At 45.9% G+C, this 24,930-nt stretch overlaps 1 protein-coding gene across 3 annotated transcripts in view; it reads left to right on the forward strand.

The window, feature by feature from the left end:
* HCFC1 (host cell factor C1) overlaps positions 1-24,103 on the forward strand; it is a 53,820-nt gene extending 29,717 nt beyond the window's left edge. Inside the window, exons 17-26 of one of the 3 annotated variants that reach the window (XM_073590808.1) lie at positions 172-2,002; positions 2,701-2,918; positions 3,021-3,459; positions 3,619-4,008; positions 4,118-4,227; positions 4,309-4,443; positions 12,703-12,888; positions 19,551-19,848; positions 19,966-20,029; positions 21,114-24,103. In XM_073590808.1, the coding sequence (XP_073446909.1) occupies positions 172-2,002; positions 2,701-2,918; positions 3,021-3,459; positions 3,619-4,008; positions 4,118-4,227; positions 4,309-4,443; positions 12,703-12,888; positions 19,551-19,848; positions 19,966-20,029; positions 21,114-21,153 (3,711 nt within the window). In that variant the 3' untranslated portion in view covers positions 21,154-24,103. Of the gene's footprint in view, positions 1-171; positions 2,003-2,700; positions 2,919-3,020; positions 3,460-3,605; positions 4,009-4,117; positions 4,228-4,308; positions 4,444-12,702; positions 12,889-19,550; positions 19,849-19,965; positions 20,030-21,113 lie in introns of all 3 variants that reach the window. The other 2 variants (XM_073590809.1, XM_073590807.1) reach the window with 2 other exon arrangements.
* Positions 24,104-24,930: the final 827 nt, after the last annotated feature.

A 24,930-nucleotide genomic window follows, 5' to 3' on the forward strand; every position in this document is an offset into this window, starting at 1 on the left:
TTGTTGCAGAAAAGTTCCACTCCAAATTGTGTTAGTTTTGCTGCTGACTTTTCCCCTTTCTTGGTCCTATGCATGTCTCTGTACAACTCAGCCTGCACAGAGACTTCTGCAAATTTTCTTGTTTCACTACTAACGGTTGCCTTTCAAACTAATTTTTTTATTTTTCCCCAGCCCATGTCACATCCAACCCAAGTAACTTTAATCACCACTCCTAGTGGTGTCGAAGCGCAACCTGTGCACGATCTTCCTGTCTCCATTTTGGCATCACCAACCACTGATCAACCCACAGCGACGGTAACAATCGCCGATTCAGGTCAAGGAGACCAACCACCGGGCACAGTCACCCTTGTGTGTTCCAATCCTCCCTGCGAAACCCATGAAACAGGAACTACAAATACAGCAACAACCACCCTCGTCAACCTCAACAGCATTGTGCAACAACCCGGCGGCACTTTGCAGTTCGTTTGTGAAGGCCAGGAACCGGGAACATTTGTAGCCACGGCACTGGGTCAGGCAAATGGAAGCGTTGTGAGGGTCTGCTCTAATCCCCCATGTGAAACCCATGAAACCGGAACAACTCAAACCGCAACCACTGCTATGGCAAACATAGGTCAGACCGGATCAGTAACGAGGGTCTGCTCTAACCCTCCCTGCGAAACTCATGAAACGGGAACCACGCAAACACCAACCACTGCTATAGCAAATATCGGCAGTGGGCAACCAGGGTCCGTGGTACAAAAGTGTTCAAATCCACCATGTGAGACCCATGATACTGGAACCACCCAGACATCAACTACAGCGATGTCGAACATTGGCAGCGGGCAGACAGAAGCGGCGGGCAACGTGTGCTCTAATCCGCCATGTGAGACTCACGATACTGGAACAACACCAACTCCCACCACCGCAAGGTCAAATATTGGCACAGAGCAGTTGACGAGACCAAGGAATAATCAGCCTTGTCAAACTTTACAGACTGTGTCTACCCGCACAGTCATGACTGTGCAAGCTAACATTACCAGCGGGCAGTCGGAAAAGGTACTACAGGTTTGCTCTAACCCACCATGTGAAACACACGAGACCAATACAACAAACACTGCCACAACGGCGGCATCTAATTTGGCAGCAGAGCAGCCTGGTAATGTAGTCAGGGTATGTACTAATCCACCATCAGAAACCCATGAAACTGGCACCACGCACACACCAACCACAGCAAGATCTAATATAGGCACCGGACTCTCGGAGAATACAGTTCACACACCACCATGTGAGACTCATCAAACCATTTCTACTAAAACCACCATGTCCGTGCAGTCGGCGTACAGCTCTGGGTCGTCTAACCTTATCGAGGTAGAAAATGGTAGCAATGGGTCTGCTAAAGACACTGTTAAGTCAAGTGATACGGAAGCCCTGTTAGTCTGCTCCAATCCTCCCTGTGAGACCCTTATAACTGGCACTACTCAGACTGCAACCACAGCTAAATCCAACATCAACTCTGGATCCACTGAAAATACCCAGCGGGATGCCGGCGTGACTTGCGAGACCCTCCAAGCAAGTTCCACAAGTACAACCATGAGTTTGTCTGCAGAGGCATCAACGAATGTTAATGAGACTGTAAAACCAGTATGTTCTAACCCACCTTGTGAAACTCACGAGACGGGTACAACAAATACTGCCACCACTGCACAATCCGGGATTGGCACCGAACAAACTACTGATGAAGGGGCATGTGAAACTCATCAGACCACGTCTACGGGAACCGTCATGATGGCGTCGGAATCACAGCCCAACACTTTAGAACAACGGGTGTGCTCCAATCCCCCTTGTGAGACCCACGAAACGAACACCACCAACACTGCAACCACATCTACTTCCAACATGGGCAACGATCCACCCCCTGCAGCTCCTACACAACCGGTCTGCTCAAACCCACCTTGTGAAACACATGAGACGGGCACAACTCATACTGCCACCACAGTCACCTCTACCATGGGAGTCAGTCAAGGTAAACGCTCAGAATACTTTACATTCTTACCAAATGGCTGCAGCTCAGGGTGTTTTTTTTGTTTTTTTTTGTATTGCTATGTTTGGCTGGAACTGTTGACAGACTGTGTAAGAAGCATGATCATGCCATTTAATCACAGCTAACAGGGTCCACCGTATCACCTGGTCACAAATTTGGTAATTTTTCTGTTAAGAAAGCTGTTCAGAAAGGTCCCTAATGCCCCTGACTTTGTAGCAATAGTTGGGTTGGAACTTCTGGGTTGTGGAATCCCATAACTCTCCTGCAGCTGCATGTGTGGCCATGGAGGGTTGTGGGATCCCACCATCCAGAAGTTCAGATCCAATTATTGCTAGAAAGTCGGGACATTACAGACCCTTCTGTGCAGATTTGTAACTAAAGATTTATGGGGGGAAAAATTACAGTTTGGGGGTTTCCCACTGTTTTAATTAATTATAAAGGCAGGCCCAGAATATTTTGGTTCCTGAAACTTTCTACTCACAATATCAAGTTCTCTTGTAACCTGGAAAATGTAGCAAAAGCACTGATCAATTGTATTCAGTACATATTACACTCTTAAAATCTGACTAATTGAGGATCTCATCAGAAATAATTTACTTTCTAATGTGTGTTTCGTTTCTTCAAAGGATAGTAAAAGGGAATAAGTTTGTTTGTCTTTCTATTTGTGTTTGGCTTTTTAGACCAGCAATCAGCTGCTAATGGGCAAGTAGAGCAGGAGACTGTGCCCACAGAGGAATCTGCCGCGAGTAGCACATCCAGCACCGTAGCTGCCACATCTACAGTGACTATTGTGACGGTGGCTGCCTCCTCTTCGCCAGTACATTCAACTGTCCCAATTGTCTCCAGGGCGGTAACGACTGTAACGCAGTCCACACCAATACCTGGGCCTTCAGTACCGGTATGTTTGTGGCAACATATACTTTTGTTATATGGGAGTTTTTACTTTCAAATTCTTGTTGGCCTTACATTCTCATTACTCGCTTACTCTCTGTCCTTCCAGAATATCGCATCTATGACAGAACCACCCACTGAAGACAGCGTACAAAGTTCAGAAGCGGTTCCTTGCACGGAGCAAACCGAAGCTCCTCTCTCTGCCGACCTCATTCAGCCTCCTGAAGATGGTCCGGCAGAACCCGAAGCGCAAGCCATGGATGCTGCTGTGCCAGAGCATAGTGAAGCGGAGCTGCAGGCAGCGATGGAAGCAGATCAAGCGCAGGAGGCTGCTGCAGCTAGTGAGCAGCATGGGGTAGAACAACTGTCCCTTCCTCAGGAACTTATGGCAGAGGGACAAACCACCACGCTCATGGTCACAGGGTTAACGCCGGAAGAACTGGCAGTCACTGCGGCAGCTGAAGCCGCTGCGCAGGCGGCTGCTACAGAAGAAGCTCAAGCCTTGGCGATCCAGGCGGTGCTGCAAGCCGCACAGCAAGCAGTGATGGGTAAGTCCTAAAGTGTGTCTTGCTAAATAGCTTGTGTTGCTAAGTAGTATTGAAACATTATCAAAAGACATGGGGGAAAAAAATATCAAGCGAGTAAATATTTTTTTGTACCAATTTTCTGCAACTCGTTTTCTTTTTTCGTCCCTATGGGTTTCCAAGCAGCAGCCGGTGAGCCAATGGACACTTCTGACGTGGCTCACGCTGAGCTACGTCACCTGACGTCTGAAGGGCCCACCACCACAATACCCATCGTTTTGACACAGCAAGAGCTGGCTGCTTTGGTTCACCAACAACAGCAATTACAAGAAGCTCAACATCAACAACAATTACAGCAGCAGCTACAACAACAGCAGCAATTGCAGCAACAGCAGTTACAGCAGCAACAGCAGCTACACCAACTACAGCTCCAGCAATTGCAACATGTTCCTACAGAAGCATTGGCACCGGCCGACAGCCTCAACGATCCTGCTAGCGAGAGCAATGGACTTAATGAACTTACCAGTGCTGTGACGAGCGCCGTGTCACTTCTGCCAGTGACTGCCACAGAAAGTAAGCCACAGTAGTATAGGTCATTTTAGCCATACATATGAATGTATTGGTGAATGATTCATGTTTCACCAATTCTGACCATTCCTTTTCTTTTGTTTTTCCTTTTAAGGTTTGCCTCCAGCGAACACATTCACAGCACCTCAACCCGTTGTCATTGCTAGTCCTGCAAAATTACAAGCGGCTGCAGCACTTACTGAAGTGGCTAACGGCATTGAATCGGTAAGTTAAACAAAAATGTATCTATGTAGGAAGGATGTGTCTCAGACAGTTGTCTTATTTTACGTTTTAATATATTTACAGAAACAAGATTCTCTTCCGCAGCAGCTGAAAGTGCCATTAAAAAAAGAGAATCAGTGGTTTGACGTTGGCGTCATCAAACCCACCAATATGATGGTCACACATTATTATTTGCCCACTGACGATTCTGCCAATGATGTGAGTAAATACATTTATGTAATTGTGGCCAGTGTAGTGGCGCAGGATTGTGTGGGGTTTATAAAGATTTCGGTGTTTTCTGGATAAGGCTTCTGTCAGCTGTCTTTCAATTAAAGGGGTTTGTCCCATGTTCCCAATCGAGAGCCATGGGGGTTGTTTCCTCCTGAATGATAGATCGGACCAGCGGCGTTGTTGCAGGTGTTGGCCCAAACCGTGCACTCTCCTGTGCTGCTTCTCACCTGGACAGCATCAGAAGGCTGTGATAGGGACTCCTCTGAAGTTGGCCGGACCAAACTCCATTACATTTGCAAGCCTTGCACTCTTTGCCCAGGAGGTCGGCCTCCTCTGATAGACTACAGCTACAGAAGTGGCTGGTAACCTAGACAAGCAAGTGAACTATAGAATCAAGTTTCCTTTCTTGAGGATTTTTTTTTTTTTTTTTTTTTTATTGCAAAGCTGTTTTGTTTTTTTTACAAGCACTTTGTAATTTTAACCACTTCTAATGAGACAGCCCCTTTATAATGGATTAATCATAAATATCGCTCTCGTCCCTTTGTTGTTCCTCTGGGCAATACATAAGGGCTCCCAGTTGTCAGTTTATTGAAACGTTGCCTGGAGACTTTTCTAAATGTTCATGCAATCCACTTTTATAACTAAAGATAATGTCAAGACAGTGATACTTACCCACATATGCAATCTGATCTGCGAGAGCTGACACCACAGACTTGGCCTAGGAACCACACTTCTGGCTGTGGGGTCTTTGAGAAGAGGTATGTCCGAAATAGAGAAATGGGCGTGACAAGAACGAATGGAAAAGGCTACAAATATACCATACGACCTTGTTTGCGGAATCGTCAATCTGTGCGAGTCTATTACTTGATGGGTGCCTTGCTGCAGCAGTTTGAGAAGCATCTTACAGTGTGCCTAACTTGTTTTAGAAATGCACCGTCTTTGCAAGAGAGAGCGAGAGACTCCTTACAGGGACTTTCCACTTCTGGAACAATCCCTTGATGAAAATGTTTGTCTTCCCCCCCCCCCCCCCCCCCGTAAAATACAGTTAGGTCCATATATATTTGGACAGAGACAACATTTTTCTAATTTTGGTTCTAGACATTACCACAATGAATTTTAAACAAAACATTTCTGGTGCAGTTGAAGTTCAGACTTTCAGCTTTCATTTGAGGGTATCCACATTAAAATTGGATGAAGGGTTTAGGAGTTTCAGCTCCTTAACATGTGCCACCCTGTTTTTAAAGGGACCAAAAGTAATTGGACAATTGACTCCAAGGCTATTTCATGGACAGGTGTGGGCAAACCCCTCGTTATGTCATTCTCAATTAAGCAGATAAAAGGCCTGGAGTTGAGGTGTGGTGCTTGCATTTGGAAGGATTTGCTGTGAAGGAAACATGCGGTCAAAGGAGCTCTCCGTGCAGGTGAAACAAGCCATCCTTAAGCTGCAAAAACAGAAAAAAACCATCAACAACATTGCTACAACATTAGGAGTGGCAAAATCTACAGTTTGGTACATCCTGAGAAAGAAAGAAGGCACTGGTGAACTCATCAATGCAAAAAGACCTGGGCGCCCACGGAAGACAACAGTGGTGGATGATCGCAGAATAATCTCCATCGTGAAGAGAAACCCCTTCACAACAGCCAACCAAGTGAACAACACTCTCCAGGAGGTAGGCGTATCAATATCCAAATCTACTATAAAGAGAAGACTGCATGAAAGTAAATAAAGAGGGTTCACAGCACGGTGCAAGCCACTCATAAGCATCAAGACTGGACTTTGCTAAAAAACATCTAAAAAAGCCAGCACAGTTCTTGAAGAACATTCTTTGGACAGATGAAACCAAGATCAACGTCTACCAGAATGATGGAAAGAGAAACGTATGGTGAAGGCGTGGTACAGCGTATGATCCAAAGCATACCACATCATCTGTAAAACATGGCGGAGGCAGTGTGATGGCTTGGGCATGCATGGCTGCCAGTGGCAATGGGTCACTAGTGTTTATTGATGTGACACAGGACAGAAGCAGCCAAATGAATTCTGAGGTATTCAGAGCCATACTGTGTGCTCAGATCCAGCCAAATGCAGCCAAACTGATTGGTCGTCGTTTCATAGTACAGATGGACAATGACCCGAAACATAAAGCCAAAGCAACCCGGGAGTTTATTAAATATTAAAGCAAAGAAGTGGAATATTCTTGAATGGCCAAGTCAAGTCACCTGATCTCAATCCAATTGAGCATGCGTTTCACTTGTTAAAGACTAAAGTTCAGACAGAAAGGTCCATAAACAAACAGCAACTGAAAACCACCGCAGTGAAGGCCTGGCAGAGCATCAAAAAGGAGGAAACACAGTGTCTGCTGATGTCCATGAGTTCAAGACTTCAGGCAGTCATTGCCAACAAAGGGTTTTCAAACAAGTACTAGAAATGAACATTTTATTTACAATTATTTAATCTGTCCAATTACTTTTGGTCCCTTTAAAAACAGGGTGGCACATGTTAAGGAGCTGAAACTCCTAAACCCTTCATCCAATTTTAATGTGGATACCCTCAAATGAAAGCTGAAAGTCTGAACTTCAACGGCATCTGAATTGTTTTGTTTAAAGTTCATTGTGGTAATGTCTAGAACCAACATTAGAAAAATGTTGTCTCTGTCCAAATATATATGGACCTAACTAATAAAGCCTATACTCTTCCCCCCCCATACTGGTGCTGTTTCCTCGGTGTCAGTCTCTCTCCCGTGCTGCTGTTATGAACTCGGAGCCCAATCAGCGCCAGTGTCACTGTCCCCACCTTCGGACAAATCGAACATGACAAAGTCTGGGCTGCAACTGATCTGACTTCCTCTTCATACTCAACTCGACAGGAGGCGGGAACAGTGACATCGGTGCTAATTGGCCATCACATGTCACAACAGCACTGGAGACCAAGTGCTGACACCGCGGGAACTGCATCAACATGCAAGGTGAGTATAAGCTTTATTTTATGGGGGGCTAAGCAAGGGGTATAAGAAGAAGTTATCCAAGTAGTGGACAACTTCTTTAACTTAGATTCACGGACTGAATTACTGCCTTAACTAGTGTCGTCAATGTCTCTAGCTTAAGCGCCTAGTCAGAGTCCAGCAACTTATTACAGGTTGTCTTGTTTTGATTCTTGTGGTTATTGATGGTGAATGCAGACTAGAAGGCATGGAGAGGCAATAAACTTATTTTAGTTCTTTTGGACCTCTGCTGTGTATAGTGCCAAGGGGCCAAGAGTCTACCTGGGATGGGGAGTGGTGATCGGGGAGGAGCATCCCACTCACCCAGAAGTAGAGCAAGGCCACAGGACCTGGGGTGTAGGGAGATGTCCGTATTGTTGCTGGAGAGCACGGTATGGCTGCAAGTTTGCAGAGGGAAAATGGCGGTGTCTGGGTAGAAGGGATGGGGTGGATGAAACCCTGCTAGACTGTAAAAGTCAAGGCCTAAATTATAGGCCCAGCACCAGCAGGAGAATCTGAGGATTGTGGGAGCTTGTAGGCTGCTGCTGGTGTTTAACCCCTTAGCGACAGAGCCAGTATGCAGCTTAATGACCAGGCCAATTTTTACAATTCTGACCACTGTCCCTTTATGAGGTTATAACTCTGGAACGCTTTAATGGATCCCGCTGATTCTAAGATTGTTTTTTCGTGACATATTGTACTTCATGTTAGTGGTAAAATTTCTTCGATAAGTCTTGTGTTTATTTATGAAAAAAACGGAAATATGGCGAAAATTTTGTAATTTTAAAACTTTAAATTTGTATGCCCTCAAATCAGAGAGATGTGTCAGACAAATTTCTTAATAAATAACATTTCCCACATGTCTACTTTATATCAGCACAATTTTGGAAGCAAAATTTTTTTTTGTTAGGAAGTTATAAGGGTTAAATTTGACCAGCGATTTCTCATTTTTACAACAAAATTTACAAAACCATTTTTTTTTATGGACCACATCATATTTAAAGTCATTTTGAGGGGTGTACATGACAGAAAATACCCAAAAGTGGCACCATTCTAAACACTAGACCCCTCAAGGTGCTCAAAACCACATTCAAGAAGTTTATTAACCCTTTAAGTGCTTCACAGAAACTAAAGCAATGTGGAAGGAAAAAATTAACATTTAACTTTTTTTTGCAAAAAATTTACTTCAGAACCAATTTTTTTATTTTCACAAGTGTTAAAAGAGAAAATCAACCAAAAAATTTGTTGTACAATTTCTCCTGAATACGCTGATACCCTATATGTGGGGGTAAACCACTTTTTCAGCACACGGCAGAGCTCGCAAGGGATGGAGCGCCGTTTGACTTTTTCAACGCAGAATTGGCTGGAATTGAGATCGGATGCCATGTTGCGTTCGGAAAGCCCTTAATGTGCCTAAACAGTTGAAACCTCCAACAAGTGACCCCATTTTGGAAACTAGACCCATTAAGGAACTTATCTAGATGTGTGGTGAACACTTTGAACCTTCAAGTGCTTCACAGAAGTTTATAATGTAGAGCCGTGAAAATAAAAAATCCATTTTTTTTCCACAAAAATGATCTTTTCGCCCCCAAATTTTTATTTTTTACAAAGGTAACAGGAGAAATCATACCCGCAAAGTTGTTATGCGATTTGTCCTGAGTACGCCGATACCCCATATGTGGGGGGGAACCACTGTTTGGGCGCATGGGAGAGCTCGGAAGGGAAGGAGTGCCATTTTGGAATGCAGACTTTGATGGAATGGTCTGCGGGCATCATGTTGCGCTTGCAGAGCCCCTGAAGGGCCTAAACAGTGGAAACCCCCACAAGTGATCCCATTTTGGAAACTAGACCCATGAAGGAACTTATCTAGATGTGTGGTGAGCACTTTGAACCTTCAAGTGCTTCACAGAAGTTTATAACGTAGAGCCGTGAAAATAAAAAATCCAATTTTTTCCCACAAAAATGATCTTTTCGCTCCCAAATTTTTATTTTTACAAGGGTAACAGGAGAAATCATACTCGCACAGTTGTTATGCGATTTGTCCTGAGTACGCCGATGCCCCATATGTGGGGGGGGGAACCACTGTTTGGGCGCATGGGAGAGCTCGGAAGGGAAGGAGTGCCATTTTGGAATGCAGACTTTGATGGAATGGTCTGCGGGCATCATGTTGCGCTTGCAGAGCCCCTGATGGGCCTAAACAGTGGAAACCCCCCACAAGTGACCCCATTTTGGAAATTAGACCCCCTAAGGAACTTATCTAGATATGTGGTGAGCACTTTGAACCCCCAAGCGCTTCACAAAAGTTTATAAACGCAGAGCCGTGAAACTAAAGTCTTTTTATTTCCACAAAAGTGATTTTTTAGACCCCCAAAGTTGGCAAATAGTGGAAACCCCTCAATTCTTGCTCCAACCCTAACCCCAACACACCCCTAACCCTAATCCCAACCCTAATCCCTAATTCTAGTTCGCCCTAACCCTAATTCTAACCCTAGTCGTGACCCTAGCCCAACCCTAACCCTAGCCCTAACCCTAAAGGAAAACTGAAAAAAAAAATATTTTCTTTATTTCATTATATTGGCCTATATAAGGGAGTGATAAACGGGGGGGTTATGTACTATTTTTTTTATTTTGATCACTATGATCGTTTATCATAGTGGTCAAAATAATGAATGGAATCTGCCATCCGGAGCCGGTAGATTCCCGGCGGGCGCATTGCGCATGCGCCCGCCATTTTCAAGATGGCGGCGCCCATCGGAGGACGCCGGCGGGACGGAGGGCCACAGAGAGGTACCGGGGGGGATCGGGGACCCTATTTCTCTCTCCTCTGATGTGCGATCACATCAGAGGAGAGAGAAATTAAATGTAAAATCGCTGCTTTTTTTTGCGGTCGCCGTTATAGGGTTAATAACGGCAATCGCAAAAGCGGGGGTCGGTAAAAAACGACCGATTCATGTTCTCTGGGGTCTCGGCTACCCCTGGCAGCCGAGACCCCGGAGAAAATCCGACACTGGGGGGCGCTATTCACTTAAATCACAGCGCCGTGAATTAACGGCGCTGTGGTTTTAGTACCCTTAATTACCGCCGTTAAAAGGCGTATCGGCGGTCGTTAAGGGGTTAAGTATAGATCTGACCCCAGCAAACAAGCGCAAGCTGGGTACTGAAAATGGAATAGCAGTGAGGGGGAGAGAGATCTTAATACGTAATAATTTTGGTGCATTTGACTGCATGGCATGCAAGACAAGAAAACGTGAAATGCCGCAGGATGCAGGGAAGGGGTTACACTCTTCCTGTCCTGAAAAGCTGTATCCTTGAACACACAATATTCTGACCTGGAGTCACAGATGTAGTACCCTGGATTCTCTTTTCTCCGTGCAACTTGGCACCCTCTGGTGGGTGGACAGGAAACCAGAAGCAAAGAGCTTCTCCACCAGTACCTAAATGCCAACTATGTCAGGAAATGGTTTTGCAATCTTGATGAGAGCGGGTACATCTTGACCTCTGGCAGAATGTTCTCTATCTTATGTCGGAACCATAGAGAGGCCATTCGCTCCCCCTATCGAAAAGAGAAACCAATTGGTAAAAAAAAATATACCATAGGCAGACCGGTCTAGGCCTCAGCCTTTGTCTGCTTCCTTCACAACACTTCAGCTAAACTGGTTTAGTCCATTGTGTGCAGGTGAGGTGCTAACTTCTTCTGTAAGGGCCCAGTCTCCTCCATGGACTATTAACTCCACAGTGACCGCTTTGCTGCAATACTAGATGACAGGGTGACTGACTGGTTTCATCTGTCTGGACTGCTGTAGGGTGATGTATTTAGCCTGTTCCAATTTATATTCAGGCTTACTGTTAATAAATTACACATTGGGGTTATCTTGCCCTTTGGGTTCAGTGAGTATTATATATGTGGTTTGCCAGGCTTATGCTTTTGGGTATTTTGGGTATATATACTTTCATTGTGAATTGTGGCCGTATTCTCCCACAGTTTCCCATTGGTGGTATTATGCTAGCAGCGTGTCCATGTATTAAATTTCTTTGTATATCATTAACTAGCAGTGGTCAGTGGATCTAATATTATGTATTGAATATGTTGGAGCATTCATGTCTAACCCTCAGTTGGGTTTTTAAATGCTTTTAATTGTGTTTTTTCGGGTCTTGATTCCAAAAATTATATAAATTTTATTGTTATTGGTATCCTGTGTGGTGATCCTATTTCTATGCATGCTTTTTTCTTATGCTGGATTTCTCTACATGTCGTGCATTTTAGTGATCCCTTAGTGTTTATAAACCGTATTTAGTATTGTTTGATGGTGCCCACTTGATCCTTTTCAATTGGCCCCGTCACACATAGCGACTCACCAGCGATCCCGACAACGATATGAACTTGTCAGGATCGCTGGTGTCGCTACGTGATCGCTGGTGAGCTGCCAAACAGGCAGCTTCACCAGCGATCAGGACAGTGACACGCTGGTAACAAGCAGTGTATGTTAAGATACCAGCAGCGCTTAGAAACCCGATGTTTACCTTGGCTACCAGCTCGCTGATTGCTGGTCTCCCGCCTTCCACACGCAGCGATGCGTGCTGGCCAGCGGGAGACCAACGACCAAAAAAAATGTCCAGGCCATTCGAGCACGATCAGCGATACCCAGCAGGGGGGCCGTTTGTTAAGTGTCACACAGCGATCTCGCTGGTGAGATCGCTGTTGTGTCACAAAACTTGTGACTCAGCAGTGATCTCGCTAGCGAGATCGCTGTGTGTGACTGGGGCGTAAGTGTAGTTCTTGGTGGCAGCAGCGTACACCCATACACCCATGGTTCTTGTACCCCCCAATGATGCGACCAAGAGACAAAAGTAATCACTTCAAATTTGTAGCAAAAACCACACACATCAAAAGGGAAAAGTGACTCAAAAAATGGAAATGGTGATTGGGCCGTAGAATTTTAATTTTATTAAGAAAAAAAAAAAATCCTCTTTTTGGAGGTGGGAAAGGGATTGCAAATATTTACTATACCAGACTAGTCAGGAGAGAGCTGCCCAGTGCTTAGATCTTGTTCATGAGAGCGGTGCAGTTACAATCTTTCTCATCAGTGCCATTCTTCCATTACTTGTTACGTGACCTGATTCCTGTAGTGTATTTTGTCTGATGTGTACTTCATTTGCAAATTGGCCACATTTAGCCCTTTTTTAAATGTAAAAAAAAATTGCTTGTGGCAGTACTTTTTAGTTGCATATGAAACAAAAAAAAAAATGTTTTTCCCTCTGAATGTTTTAGGATGACTTCAGTGCTATCCCAGACTACAGTCGGCTAAAGAAACACGAACTTCAGCCTGGCACTGCCTATAAATTCCGTGTTGCTGGCATAAATGCATGTGGTCGTGGACCATTCAGTGAGATCTCTGCCTTTAAGACCTGTTTGCCTGGTTTCCCCGGTGCTCCATGTGCCATAAAGATCAGCAAGGTAAATACTTGCTTGGACAGTTGATGAGGTGGGGAGGTTTTATTTGGGAAACTAGTATTAAAAATGAGAATGTCAAAGATTAACCTTTTATCAAATTAAAGTGTGTTGTGGATCACTAACTACATTTTTCACGCTAGTCTTGATGAAGGTGGTGTGCTGGAATCAGATGATCCTGACTCGTTGGGAGGCGAACCGCTCTTACTGAATCTGGTTCATCTGAAAAGTGGTGTCCACCTTGTCACAAATCTTACTCCAGTTGGGGACCAGAGTAAGATTTGTGGCGTAAGTGAACTCCACAGGTTGTCACGAATTGATGAACAGGGGTTACCACGGCCCAGCTTCACCCACTTTGTCGGAGCCTGGAGAAAATTAAAGAGAGACCTCCAAAAGTTGCAAAATGTTAGTGCAGCCTCACGTACTAAAATATTGCAACTTTTTCCAAGCTTTTCACGCCATAATTCTTGCATAAAAGGTTTGTGGCCATGGCAATTTACAGTGAGCTTTGTGTATTAACAGCGGCAGATACTAATGGTAACAAACGTACATGAATATAGTAACTTGAAAGACCATTGCTAAGTACATGGAAAAGAGAAGGCTGACTGGTGGTAGCTTTGTGTAATGAAGTATAATACAGTCTGTGCCTTTCTCAGATCAGGTTATAGTATTTTTGCCTCATAATCAAGGTTTGTATTTAACATTTCTCGTTCGCCTTATTGGGGGACACAGAGACCATGGGTGTATGCTGCTGCCACTAGGAGGCTGACACTATGCACAAAAAAAGGTTAGCTCCTCCTCCGCAGTGTACACCCCACCGACCGGCAGGAAGTTCCTCAGTTTAGCTTAGTGTCAGTAGGAGGTGGACACGGGTCTTTTATTAGACCCCTATCTACCTCGTCGTGCGTCGTTCCTTTACAGGTTTCGGAGGGATACTGAGTGAAGTCACATCCGTACTCCCACAAAGAGACTGAGTACGGCGTGTACTGCCACCCCGTATCCTCATAGGTCTCCGTGGCAGGACCAGGAGCCTCGCACAGGTGCGTGCCAGCTATACGGACGGTCCTTGCCCCCCGCCTCCCACCATCTCGCCTACCAGAGCCTGACGGTTGGACGAGGCGTGGATTCCATAAAGACGACAGACAGCGTGGGATTCTCAGGTACCTTTACTGTAGCCCCCGGCCTGGGTGAGTATGCGGTCTAGCGGTCCCCCGGCGTTTACATCCTAAGGCGGTCGCCAGGGGACCACGGTAGGTCCTGCGCGCCCGCTTCTCCCCACGGTCGCCGCATCCATGAAGGCCCCTGTTCTTTCGGGCCTTGTTCTGCGCCCCCCCGTTTTTTCTTCATCCCGGCAGGGGTATACAGGGGTCGGGCTGTGGGAAGCAGGGACGCGGCCCGGTGTTGCGGCGCATCTTCCGCGCCGACCCCCTGTTGACAGGCGGCTGGCGCTATTAATTTAGGCCCCGGCTTCATCTCGGGCCTACCGCTGCGTCGCGGCCACGCCCCCTGCCCCTTTCTTCTAAGCGGGCTTCTCTCCCGCCCGTCCTAGGCCTTCCCAGCCCGCTTGCCTCGCACCAGCCTGCTGTTGGACAGCGGGCGGTGCTAAGGGGATCTCTGCGGCGAGCTCCGCCCTTCTTCTCCCTCTGGCAGCGCGCCCTTTCCCTGGTGGTCGCCATCTTCTCAGCCTGCCAGCCGGACCTCATTCCCTGCCGGATTTCAGTCGCTGGGCCTTTTTTCAGCCGGATTGGCCTGGCCTCATCCTGCAGCCAGATCAGAGAGCGTCGCCCTTAGGGACACCGGACCGTGAGTAGCTCTGCACCTGCAGACTGACACCCTTCTCTGCCTTCTGTCCCCCAACCGGCCGGCACTGCCTCTCTTCACTATGTCCAACGCTAAGTCTGATCGTACCCGCTCTGCGTCCAGCCCGACGCCGCTCAGGAGCCATCCATAGCCCCAGGGGCGAGTGAGCCCCCCATGCCGGGTTGGGCCTCCTCTCAATCACAGTCAGTGGCAGACCTCATCAAGGTGTCTCAGTCCCTAGTAGCCGTTCTGGACAAGTTGCCCTTGGGAGCTTCGGCGGGACCCAGCACGTCTCAGGACGTCCCATCTGAGCCAGCCAGCGGCAGTCGCAAGAGGCCCAGGCAGGACCTCCAGGCGGAGTCCTCCCCTCGTCCTACCTCACCCCATAGTCCCCAGCAGTCTCCCTCTCGGGCCTCCTCCCCCGAGTAAGGCGAAGCGCTTTCGGAATCGGAAGGGGTCTTAGAGCTGGATTCGGACCAGGATGCGAACATGAAGGTTACGGTGCAAAACCTCATTGCTGCGATTCACCATACCTTTGACATCGCTGACGCCCCTGCGAAATCCTCAGATCAGGAGGTTTCGTCCAGACGGGCGGAAACGCCATCCAGGGTGTTTCCCTTCCATTCTGAGTTTGGAAAGATTTTTACAAAGGAGAGAGAAGATCTGACCAGACGCTTTCAAAGAGGAAAGCGTCTCGGCGTGCTGTACCCGTTTGCTAAAGAGCTCACGGACAACTGGGCCTCTTCTCCCTCGGTGGACCCTCCCTTGTCCAGACTTTCTAATAATACGGTCCTTCCGCTGTCAGGTGTGGCGTCGCTAAAAGATTCTAATGATAGGATCATAGAATCTCTAGCAAAATCTGCCTTCGAAGCGGCATCAGCAGCGGTATGTCCAGTCTTTGTTTCTTCTTGGGCAGCAAAGGCCATATCCACTTGGGCAGATGACCTTCGGCAGGGCATTCTGGATAAGGCACGACCAGAGCATTTGGCCGATCTCGCCAATCAGATTTCCCATGCGGGGGATTACCTGCTTTCTGCCTCCTTGGATGCCGCATCTTGCGCAGTTCAGGCGTCAAGTAACATCGTGGCAATCCGACGTACAATTTGGCTCAAGGCCTGGCAGGCGGACTTGTCCTCTAAAAAGTCTCTGACCAATCTGCCTTTTCAGGGAGTGCGTCTCTTCGGATCACAATTGGATCAGATTATTAAGGACGCTACCGGAGGTACGAGTTCTCTTCTCCCCTCCAAGCCTCGCAGACCTCCTCCAAGGCGTCAGTTTCGTCCCTTTCGGACTTTCCGCCGTTTCAATACAGCGGAAAACCCTTCCAACCAGCAAAGGCCACAGGCACGTCAGGAAAGAAAGAAGGTTTCCTTCAGGCCCACTCCGTCCTGGCGGTCCCACTCTTCCCAGGGAAGACCGTCCAGATCTAGACCTGGACGGTCTATGTCCGCATGACTACCATCGGTCTCCCGTGGGTCCCTTCCAATTGGGAGGTCGACTTCTCTTCTTCAGCGACGTCTGGCTCGCCTCAGTAGAGGACGCTTGGGTCAGAGAGGTTGTATCAACAGGATACAAAATAGAGTTCATTTCTCTTCCACGGGATCGTTTCTTACAATCCCGTCCGCCGAGGGATCCGGCCTTGGTCCCGGGGTTCGGTTCGGCCATCGCCTCTCTTCTCAGTTCCGGGGTGATTGTGCCCGTTCCCGAATGGAACGCTTCACAGGGTTTTATTCAAACCTGTTTGTGGTGCCAAAAGGACGGGACAGTTCGACCCATCTTGGATCTCAAGTTACTCAACAAGAGAGTTCGCCTTCGCCACTTCCGGATGGAGTCAGTTCGCTCGGTAATTGCTTCCATGGAGGAGCAGGAATTCATGGGTTCCATAGACATCCAAGATGCCTATCTACATGTGCCCATATTTCCCGGACATCAGAAGTTCCTGCGGTTTGCGATTCTTCACGAACATTACCAGTTCGTCGCGCTTCCTTTCGGGCTCGCCACCGCTCCCAGAGTCTTCACGAAGATTATGGCGGCGTTGATGGCCTTGTTGAGGATCAGAGGTCTCGTTCTTTTTCCGTACCTCGACGATATCCTGATCAAGGCCCCCTCCTTTCAACAGGCCCGCCTAAGTGTGGCGATCGTTCTAGACACCCTGTCCAGTTTTGGGTAGATCGTCAACCGGGAAAAGTCCTGTCTGGTCCCTACTCAACGCCTTGTGTTTCTGGGCCTTCTGTTCGACACTCGTCGGTCAAGGGTATTTCTCCCACAAGACAAGATTCTTTCCCTGCAGCAGGGCGTGCGATCATTACAGATCACACGATTTCCATCCCTCAGGACAGCCATGAGGGTCCTGGGGAAGATGGTGGCGGCGATAGAGGCAGTTCCCTTTGCCCAATTCCACGCTAGGCCACTCCAGCAGGCCATTTTGTCCAGGTGGAACAGGTCGGCTCTGTCTCTGGATCGTCCGGTTCGCCTTTCCTGCCGGATCAGGCGGTCTCTCAACTGGTGGTTGACGTCTCCCTTCATTCTCTTGGGGCGGTCTTTTCTTCCCGTTCACTGGCAGATTGTCACTACGGACGCCAGCCTCATCGGCTGGGGTGCAGTGTTCCGCAATCACACTGTTCAGGGTCGATGGTCGACTCAGGAATCAGCTCTGCAGATCAATGTCCTATAGATACGGGCGATCCATCTAGCTCTCGTCCACTGGGAAAGGTGCCTCAAGGGCCTGCCTGTCAGGATTTAGACAGACAATGCCACAGCGGTGGCGTATATCAACCGCCAAGGGGGGACACGGAGTGTCTCAGCCCTGGCGGAAGTGTCCAGAATTCTTCAATGGGCAGAGACCTTTGTTCCAACGATTTCCGCGGTTCACATTCCCGGCGTGGACAACTGGGCCGCCGATTTCCTCAGCCGCGAGGGTCTCGCGGCAGGGGAATGGTCCCTACATCCGGAGGTGTTTCATCTGCTCTGCCGTCGGTGGGGAACCCCGGATGTAGACCTCATGGCATCTCGCCTCAATAGGAAAGTCCCACAATTCGTGTCCAGGTCTCGGGACCCTCTGGCAGTGGGCGCCGACGCTCTGGCCGTCCCTTGGTCACAGTTCGTGCTCCCCTACCTGTTCCCTCCTCTGCCTCTTCTTCCCAAGTTGTTGAAGAAAATCAAAGCAGAGGGGATTCCAGTCATCCTCATCGCCCCGAATTGGCCCAGAAGGTCTTGATTCGCAGACATTGTCAACCTTCTCGCGGACGCCCCCTGGAAGCTTCCCGACGGGCAGATCTGCTGTCTCAAGGCCTGATTTGCCACCCCAATTCTCGGTCGCTCAATTTAACGGCGTGGCTGTTGAGACCGAGGTTTTGAGACGGGCAGGATTCTCTGATCGGGTAATTCATACCATGATCCGCGCCAGAAAGCCGCCTTCTTCGAAGATGTATTACCGTACTTGGAAAGCCTATTTCTCCTGGTGTGAGGCCAATGACATCGCGCCCTTGGTTTTTTCGCTCCCTTCTATTCTGGCGTTTCTTCAGGCAGGGCTGGATGCGGGGCTTGCTCTCAGTTCCTTGAAGGGTCAAGTTTCGGCACTGTCCATTTTATTTCAGAAAACGCTGGCCTCCCGGCCCCAGGTCAAAACCTTCCTCCAGGGTGTGGCTCACACGGTTCCTCCGTACCGAGCTCCCGTGGATCCTTGGGATCTTAATTTGGTTCTTCAGGTTCTGCAGGGTCCTCCTTTTGAACCTCTCAGGGACGTTTCCCTTTCCCTCCTTTCTTGGAAAGTGGCCTTTCTGGTGGCCATTACCTCCATCCGGCGCGTGTCGGAATTAGCGGTACTTTCTTGCCGCTCTCCTTTTTTGGTCCTTCATCAGGACAAGGTAGTTCTGCGGCCTCCGCCCTCTTTTCTTCCGAAGGTGGTATCTTCGTTTCACCTCAATGAGGACATTGTTCTGCCATCCTTCTGCCCGAGACCAGCTCACCCTCGGGAGCGGTCTTTGAACAAGCTGGACCTAGTCAAGGCATTGAGAGTCTATCTAGCCCGGACGACTTCCTTGCGGAAGTCAGACTCTCTGTTCATCACCCAGCCTCAAAGGCCACTATTGCGCGCTGGATCAGATCGGCAATTTTGGTGGCATACCGGGTCAAGCATCGAGTGGCCCCTCCAGGGATCAGAGCGCACTCTACCCGGGCGGTGGGTGCCTCCTGGGCGGTGCGCCACAGAGCTTCCGCGCTGCAGCTTTGCAAGGCTGCAACGTGGTCATCGGTTCACACCTTTGTGAAATTCTACAGGGTCCACACCTACGCTTCGGCGGACGCCAGCTTAGGTAGAAGGATTCTGCAGGCTGCGGTGGCGAGTCCACTGGCCTGATGGAAGTTTGTTTCCCACCCCAGGGACTGCTTTGGGACGTCCCATGGTCTGTGTCCCCCAATAAGGCGAACGAGAAAACAGGATTTTTTGGGTTGCTTACCGTAAAATCTGTTTCTCGGAGCCTTCATTGGGGGACACAGCACCCTCCCATGTTCTACAACTCCTGTTCTTATGTTTGTCGGTTTGTTACAGTTGAGTTGTTTGTTCTGTTTTCAATCTATTGTTACTTCTCCTACTGCTTTCTCACTAACTGAGGAACTTCCTGCCGGTCGGTGGGGTGTACACTGCGGAGGAGGAGCTAACCTTTTTTTGTGCATAGTGTCAGCCTCCTAGTGGCAGCAGCATACACCCATGGTCTCTGTCCCCCAATGAAGGCTCCGAGAAACAGATTTTACGGTAAGCAACCCAGAAAATCCTGTTTTTTTTCTGTCCATAATTAGCATTTTGCATGTTTCTCATCTGCAGTATTAATATGACACTTATTTTCTTTATTTTTTTCTGTCACTTGCAGAGCCCTGATGGTGCTCACCTCACGTGGGAACCCCCTTCGGTCACTTCGGGAAAGATCATTGAGTACTCAGTCTATCTTGCGATTCAAAGCAGTCAGAGCAGCGGGGAACAGAAAACATCACCAGCTCAGTTGGCATTTATGCGGGTATACTGTGGCCCAAATCCTTCCTGTCTGGTGCAGTCCTCAAGCCTTTCCAATGCTCACATAGACTATACCACAAAACCTGCCATCATATTCCGTATTGCTGCACGCAACGAGAAGGGCTACGGACCTGCCACACAAGTTAGGTGGCTGCAAGGTATGTTGAGCACTGCCAAGATTTTGTTAAATATATAAGACGGTTCAGGATTTCTCCATTTTATATTTAGGTTTCTGTAGAATTTTCTGAAATCTGCTTTTAAATTTTACTTTACAGAATCCAGCAAGGATGGTTCAGCTGGAAAACCCGGAAATAAGCGTCCAGTGTCTTCTCCAGACATGTATGTATTACACGCTCTCATTTGTAGGTTTCATATTTTGGCTTTTAAATGAGTGGATTGGAGTTGGTACACTGGCTGGAATAACGTGCAGAGTTTCCATCAGGGCACTACATTGGCAAAATGGAAATACGGTGTTCAAGTCAGCAGGTTTGGGAGAATATTTGGTAATATATTGTATCAATCCCATGCTGGTGTTGCATACTAGCCAGAGATAGTGACTCCTTTCAAGAAAGACAAAAAAAAGTGCCTACAGTAAAAAAAAAAAAGACTTCACTGGTGAACTTGGGGTCTTAACAAGGCTGTGAGGTTCATGGAAGACAACAGTGGTGGATGATAGCACAATCCTTTCCATGGTGAAGAAAAAGTCCTTCACCCAAGTGAGAAAACCACTCTCGAGGAAAGTGAGAGCTTCAGTATTTTAGGTCTACCATAAAGAAAAGATGTCATAAAAGCAAATGCAGAGTGTTCACCACAAGGTGAAAACCATTAATCGGCCTTAAAAATAGAAAGGCCAGATTAGACCTTGCCTAAAAAAAAAAATCTAAAGTCTCCCAGTTCTGGAAAAGCCAAACAAAGCTCAACCTGTACCAAAGTGATGGGATGACGAGAGTATGGAGAAGGCTTGGAGCATTTCATGATCCAAAGCACAGCACTTCCTCTGCAACACATGGTGGAGGCACTGTTATGGCATGGGCATGCATGGCTTCCAATGGCGCTTTGTCACTAGTGTTAATTGCTGATGTGACTGAAGACCGAAGCAGCCGTATGAATCCTGTGTGTACATAGCGATACTTCAGCTATGATTCATCCAAATGCAGCAAGGTTGATTGGATGGCACGTCACAGTAGCGATGGTGGACAATGATCCAAAACATGCTCATAAAGCATGGAAGTGTAATATTGTGTTGGCAGAGTCATGACCAGATATCAGAGCTGAAATCATGAGGATTTTAGTCACTCATTTTATTATATATTATATAAAAATCACCAGTCTTAAATCACCAGTCTTAAATGTAGGGCTGGTTGTCAAAATCTTTATTCTTGCATTAATTTTTTGTTTTTGCTATTCTTTTTATTTTAAACAGGAAATCAACTCCAAAGAAATCAAAGCCTGATTACCCATGATCAAGGAAGAAGCACCTCCCCAGCCTACAAATAACGCTTAATCATCTGAACTCTGTGAAGTTGCTCAGTCTACACCCTTTTAGCTGTTTTGCCTTCCTGCCCCTTTGATAAGGATCCGGTAGTAAGGATGGATTCTTCGTGCTCTCAACTCTGTCACTTCTTTGTTAATAAGAACATTGGGAAAAGCACATTTTTACTTTTCCTCTCTCCTTATTTTTTTTTCCTTTCCCCTTTGCAAATATTGGACACTTTTGTGCTTCTGAATTTGTATGGGGAGAAATTACAGGAGCCAGGGGAAATTCTTTAAGGAAAGAAAAAAAAACTGTGCAAACCTTCAGATTTTGCCAGCTGCGCACAAGCAGATAGGCCTAGTAATGCAAGCTTCTTATTGAATTATTAGGTCTTTTTTTGCTTCTTTGGCTTTTGATTTTCTTTAAATGTTCAGATGGGAAATTCTCATCTTTTTGTCAACCGAAGCACTTGGACTTTACACTTCAATGTAGCTGATTAAAAATAAAAAGGTTTTAAAGACGTGAGCAAAGGGGTGCCGTGTATAAACTGTGCCTGATCGGCCCATACGAATGCAATTTTTAAGTATCTCACCTGGACAGCAAAGCTGCAGGAAGCAAAAAAAAAAAAAAAACCTTCTGGACGTTATTCTTGGAACTTAATTGCCTGAGCACCTACCCTCTTTGCTTGGTTAATTGGTGCAGCCATGTACATACTGTTACAATGCAAGCAAGACTTGCCAGTGAGTAACACGACAAAGTTTCACATTAGAGCACGTTGTCCGCTTGGTTTCATCTGAGCTCTGCTGGCTGGATTCATTATATTATATTTTTTTGTGCACATTTTGAAACTGACTTAAGGAAGTTACTAGGAAAAGTTGAAGCCCACGTCGTCGTAATTTCACATTTTTATATATATATATTGCAACCAGGTTTATTTTTTTCTGTTTTATCCTCTTTCAATTTGTATTGTGTGTTTTTTTTTTTTTTTTTTTTTCTCCCCTTTTCGTGCAGTCTGATTCTTATTTCTCTTTTTCTTGTCCCATAGTTTTGACCTAAACATCAAGTGGGATTAACCACATACCAACAATTCTTGTCGCAAAATAAAACCACCATTCGATACTTTTCACTTGCTTTGAAATGGCTCTTACTAAAAAGAAATAAGTGAAGAAAAAAAAAAGGATTTGTATTAATCCCTTTTTGAGTATGGGGAGGCCTCTGTTTTGCATGACAGACCTGCAATGATATGTCAATTACGTTTTGTCAAATAATTTAATCTGCCTGCTAGTTTTTGGTTTTTAAGCAATATTCTGATGATTACTCTTAATTACTTTCAACATAAAGTATGGTAATGTTTGTGATTCAGAAGTTGTGTATTCTCCGGCCCTCCTTCCACAGCAATATATATATATATATATATATATATATATATATATATATAATTTTATTTACACACTTTTGGTCCCCAATTATTATATATTTTTTAATATATAATTTCACCTTTTAAGGCACACCTGCTCCTTCCTGGTTATAAATGTATCTTGTACCAGGCACACTGGGCACTGAATCCTGTCCAATTAATCACTCAAATTGCTTTTAATATTCCTGCCAGCAGTAACCAAGTAACCAGCACAACGAAAAGAAGCTGGTGGCTCCGGAAGGCCAAGCAATCCCGCATTGGCATTTTTTTTTCTTTTTCATATACATAATTATAAATATACATATATAAATATATACAGACAGTTTGTATCTGTTTCAAAACAGAGTTCAAACTGTTTTTTTTTCTTGTTTTGTAAAAACAGATTTATAAAAAAGGAAAACGCAAAAAAAATTAAAAAAAATCTGAAGTAGCTTAAAAGCATGAGGATTTTTGTAAAAAAAGCAAAACCCATAAAAAAAGCTTTGTTTCAATGGCTTAGGATTTACATTATCTTCGTAATGTTTAATTTTAACGCACCACATCCTTGTGCTGAGTTGTCTGTGTGTGTGTGTATATATACATATATACATATTTTTTTATATTTTTTTTTTTGCTCTATTTTAATCTCTCTACCCCGGTCCCAAATGTTTAATTTTTTTTCTTATCCGTACTAATGGCACAACATTTAGCTTCTTGAACAGAGGTGCACACAAGGGGAGACTGTCTGCTCATCCAGCCCCCTTGATTTGTAAGAAAATCATAATTTCAATGTGGGGTTTTTTGTTTTTTTTTCCTTTGGGCTAATGTGACTTTTTATTACATATTGAGTATCTCAAGGTTAAAAATAAATAAAAATCCCTTATCTTGAGAACGTGGGTTGCCTGAACATTATAGGGGAGCAGCATGGTTGGGGGCTTTAAGGGAGGCGAGTGTGCAGTTACGAAAGGTTTCTGACAATTCTATGAATTGTTGGCTTAATTGTTCCCAGACTGCGTGTGTTTTTGGGAAAATATATCCTGCATCTTTCGATGTAGACAACAAGGCAGCAGTGAAGTCTGATGTGAGATCTATTTTTATGAATTGAGAGAAGTATGTGGGTTAAGTATCCTTATGGGTTTTTTATTACTAATGTCCCCTCACAGCAACACCTACTCCTTTAAACATGTATATCTTAACTTAGTTTTCCAGCCTCCTTTAAGCTTCGTTTAAAAAAAAAAAAAATAGAAGGAAAAAAAACTTTCTGCCAGCTTAATGGAAGAGTGCAAAAAATGAAAACCATCCGCAGCTCCCCCACCTCCCCTTAAATGACCACCGCTGCCCTCCTCGTTTTGTATTATAGTGTTACTGTGTGTTACCATCTAGAATCTCCTTCTAAAAAAAAGGAAAAATTCATCTGCCTTTTTTTCTTTGAGAAGAAAAGCTATTACTTCCATTGTAGAGGAGTTCTCAAAGTGATCCAATATTACTATAGTGCTATCTGTCGTTTTTGTGCTATTTTGAACAATTAAATACCTTTTTGAAATGTTGTCTCAATTTTTCAGTTTGTTAAAGAAGTTGTCCATTACTTGGGCAACTTCTCATACACCTGTCTTAGCCCCCATAAAGTAAGTCTCCCAGGGCCCCCGTGTTGTTGCGTCCAATCAGCGTCACTGTCCCCACCTCGTGTTGAATTGAGCATGAAGAGGAAGTGTGAGATCGGTTGTGGAATTCAGTTTTCATGTTCTATTTGTCTGAAGACAGGGACAGCGACGGGAGCACTGATTGGATGCCAGGGTCACTTCATAACTGCACGAGAGCCCTGGGACTGCAAGTGCTGTCATGGGATGTGAATATGAGCTTTATTATTTTATTGGAGCCAAAGATTTATACACATAAATATATACACACAACAGGAGCAATTGACAATCTAAAGTGGGTGAGGTGCACACATTTCCCTAACTGGAAAAGCCAAATCGGGCATGTTGAATTTTCTACTCAGACTTGTTTTCATGTAAGCTGCCAGAGAACTATTCCCCACACATGTACTCTTCTTTAATACTTGCATCCATGTGTTGGAGAAAGGCAGGCGAGGGCTCTGTTTAAAAACACATTCAATCGATTTGTCTGTGTGTGGGTCGAATTTCAGAGTTGTAAAAGTAAGATGGTATGGTTTATATTTGGAATACTCTTTTAAAACGGTTTACTTTTTTTATTATTAAATCAATAGTACACATGAAAAGTAAGACTTTGGGTACTCGCCGTTAATCTTTTTCTCCTACGCCTCATTGGGGGACACAGACAGTGGGTGTTATGCTGCTGGCCACTAGGAGGACACTAAGTAAACCAGAAAAAAAGTTAGCTCCTCCCCTG

Source organism: Dendrobates tinctorius, unplaced genomic scaffold (genome assembly GCF_039654945.1).
Source record: "Dendrobates tinctorius isolate UK_male_01 unplaced genomic scaffold, ASM3965494v1 ptg000120l, whole genome shotgun sequence".
Taxonomy (NCBI): Eukaryota; Metazoa; Chordata; class Amphibia; order Anura; family Dendrobatidae; genus Dendrobates; species Dendrobates tinctorius.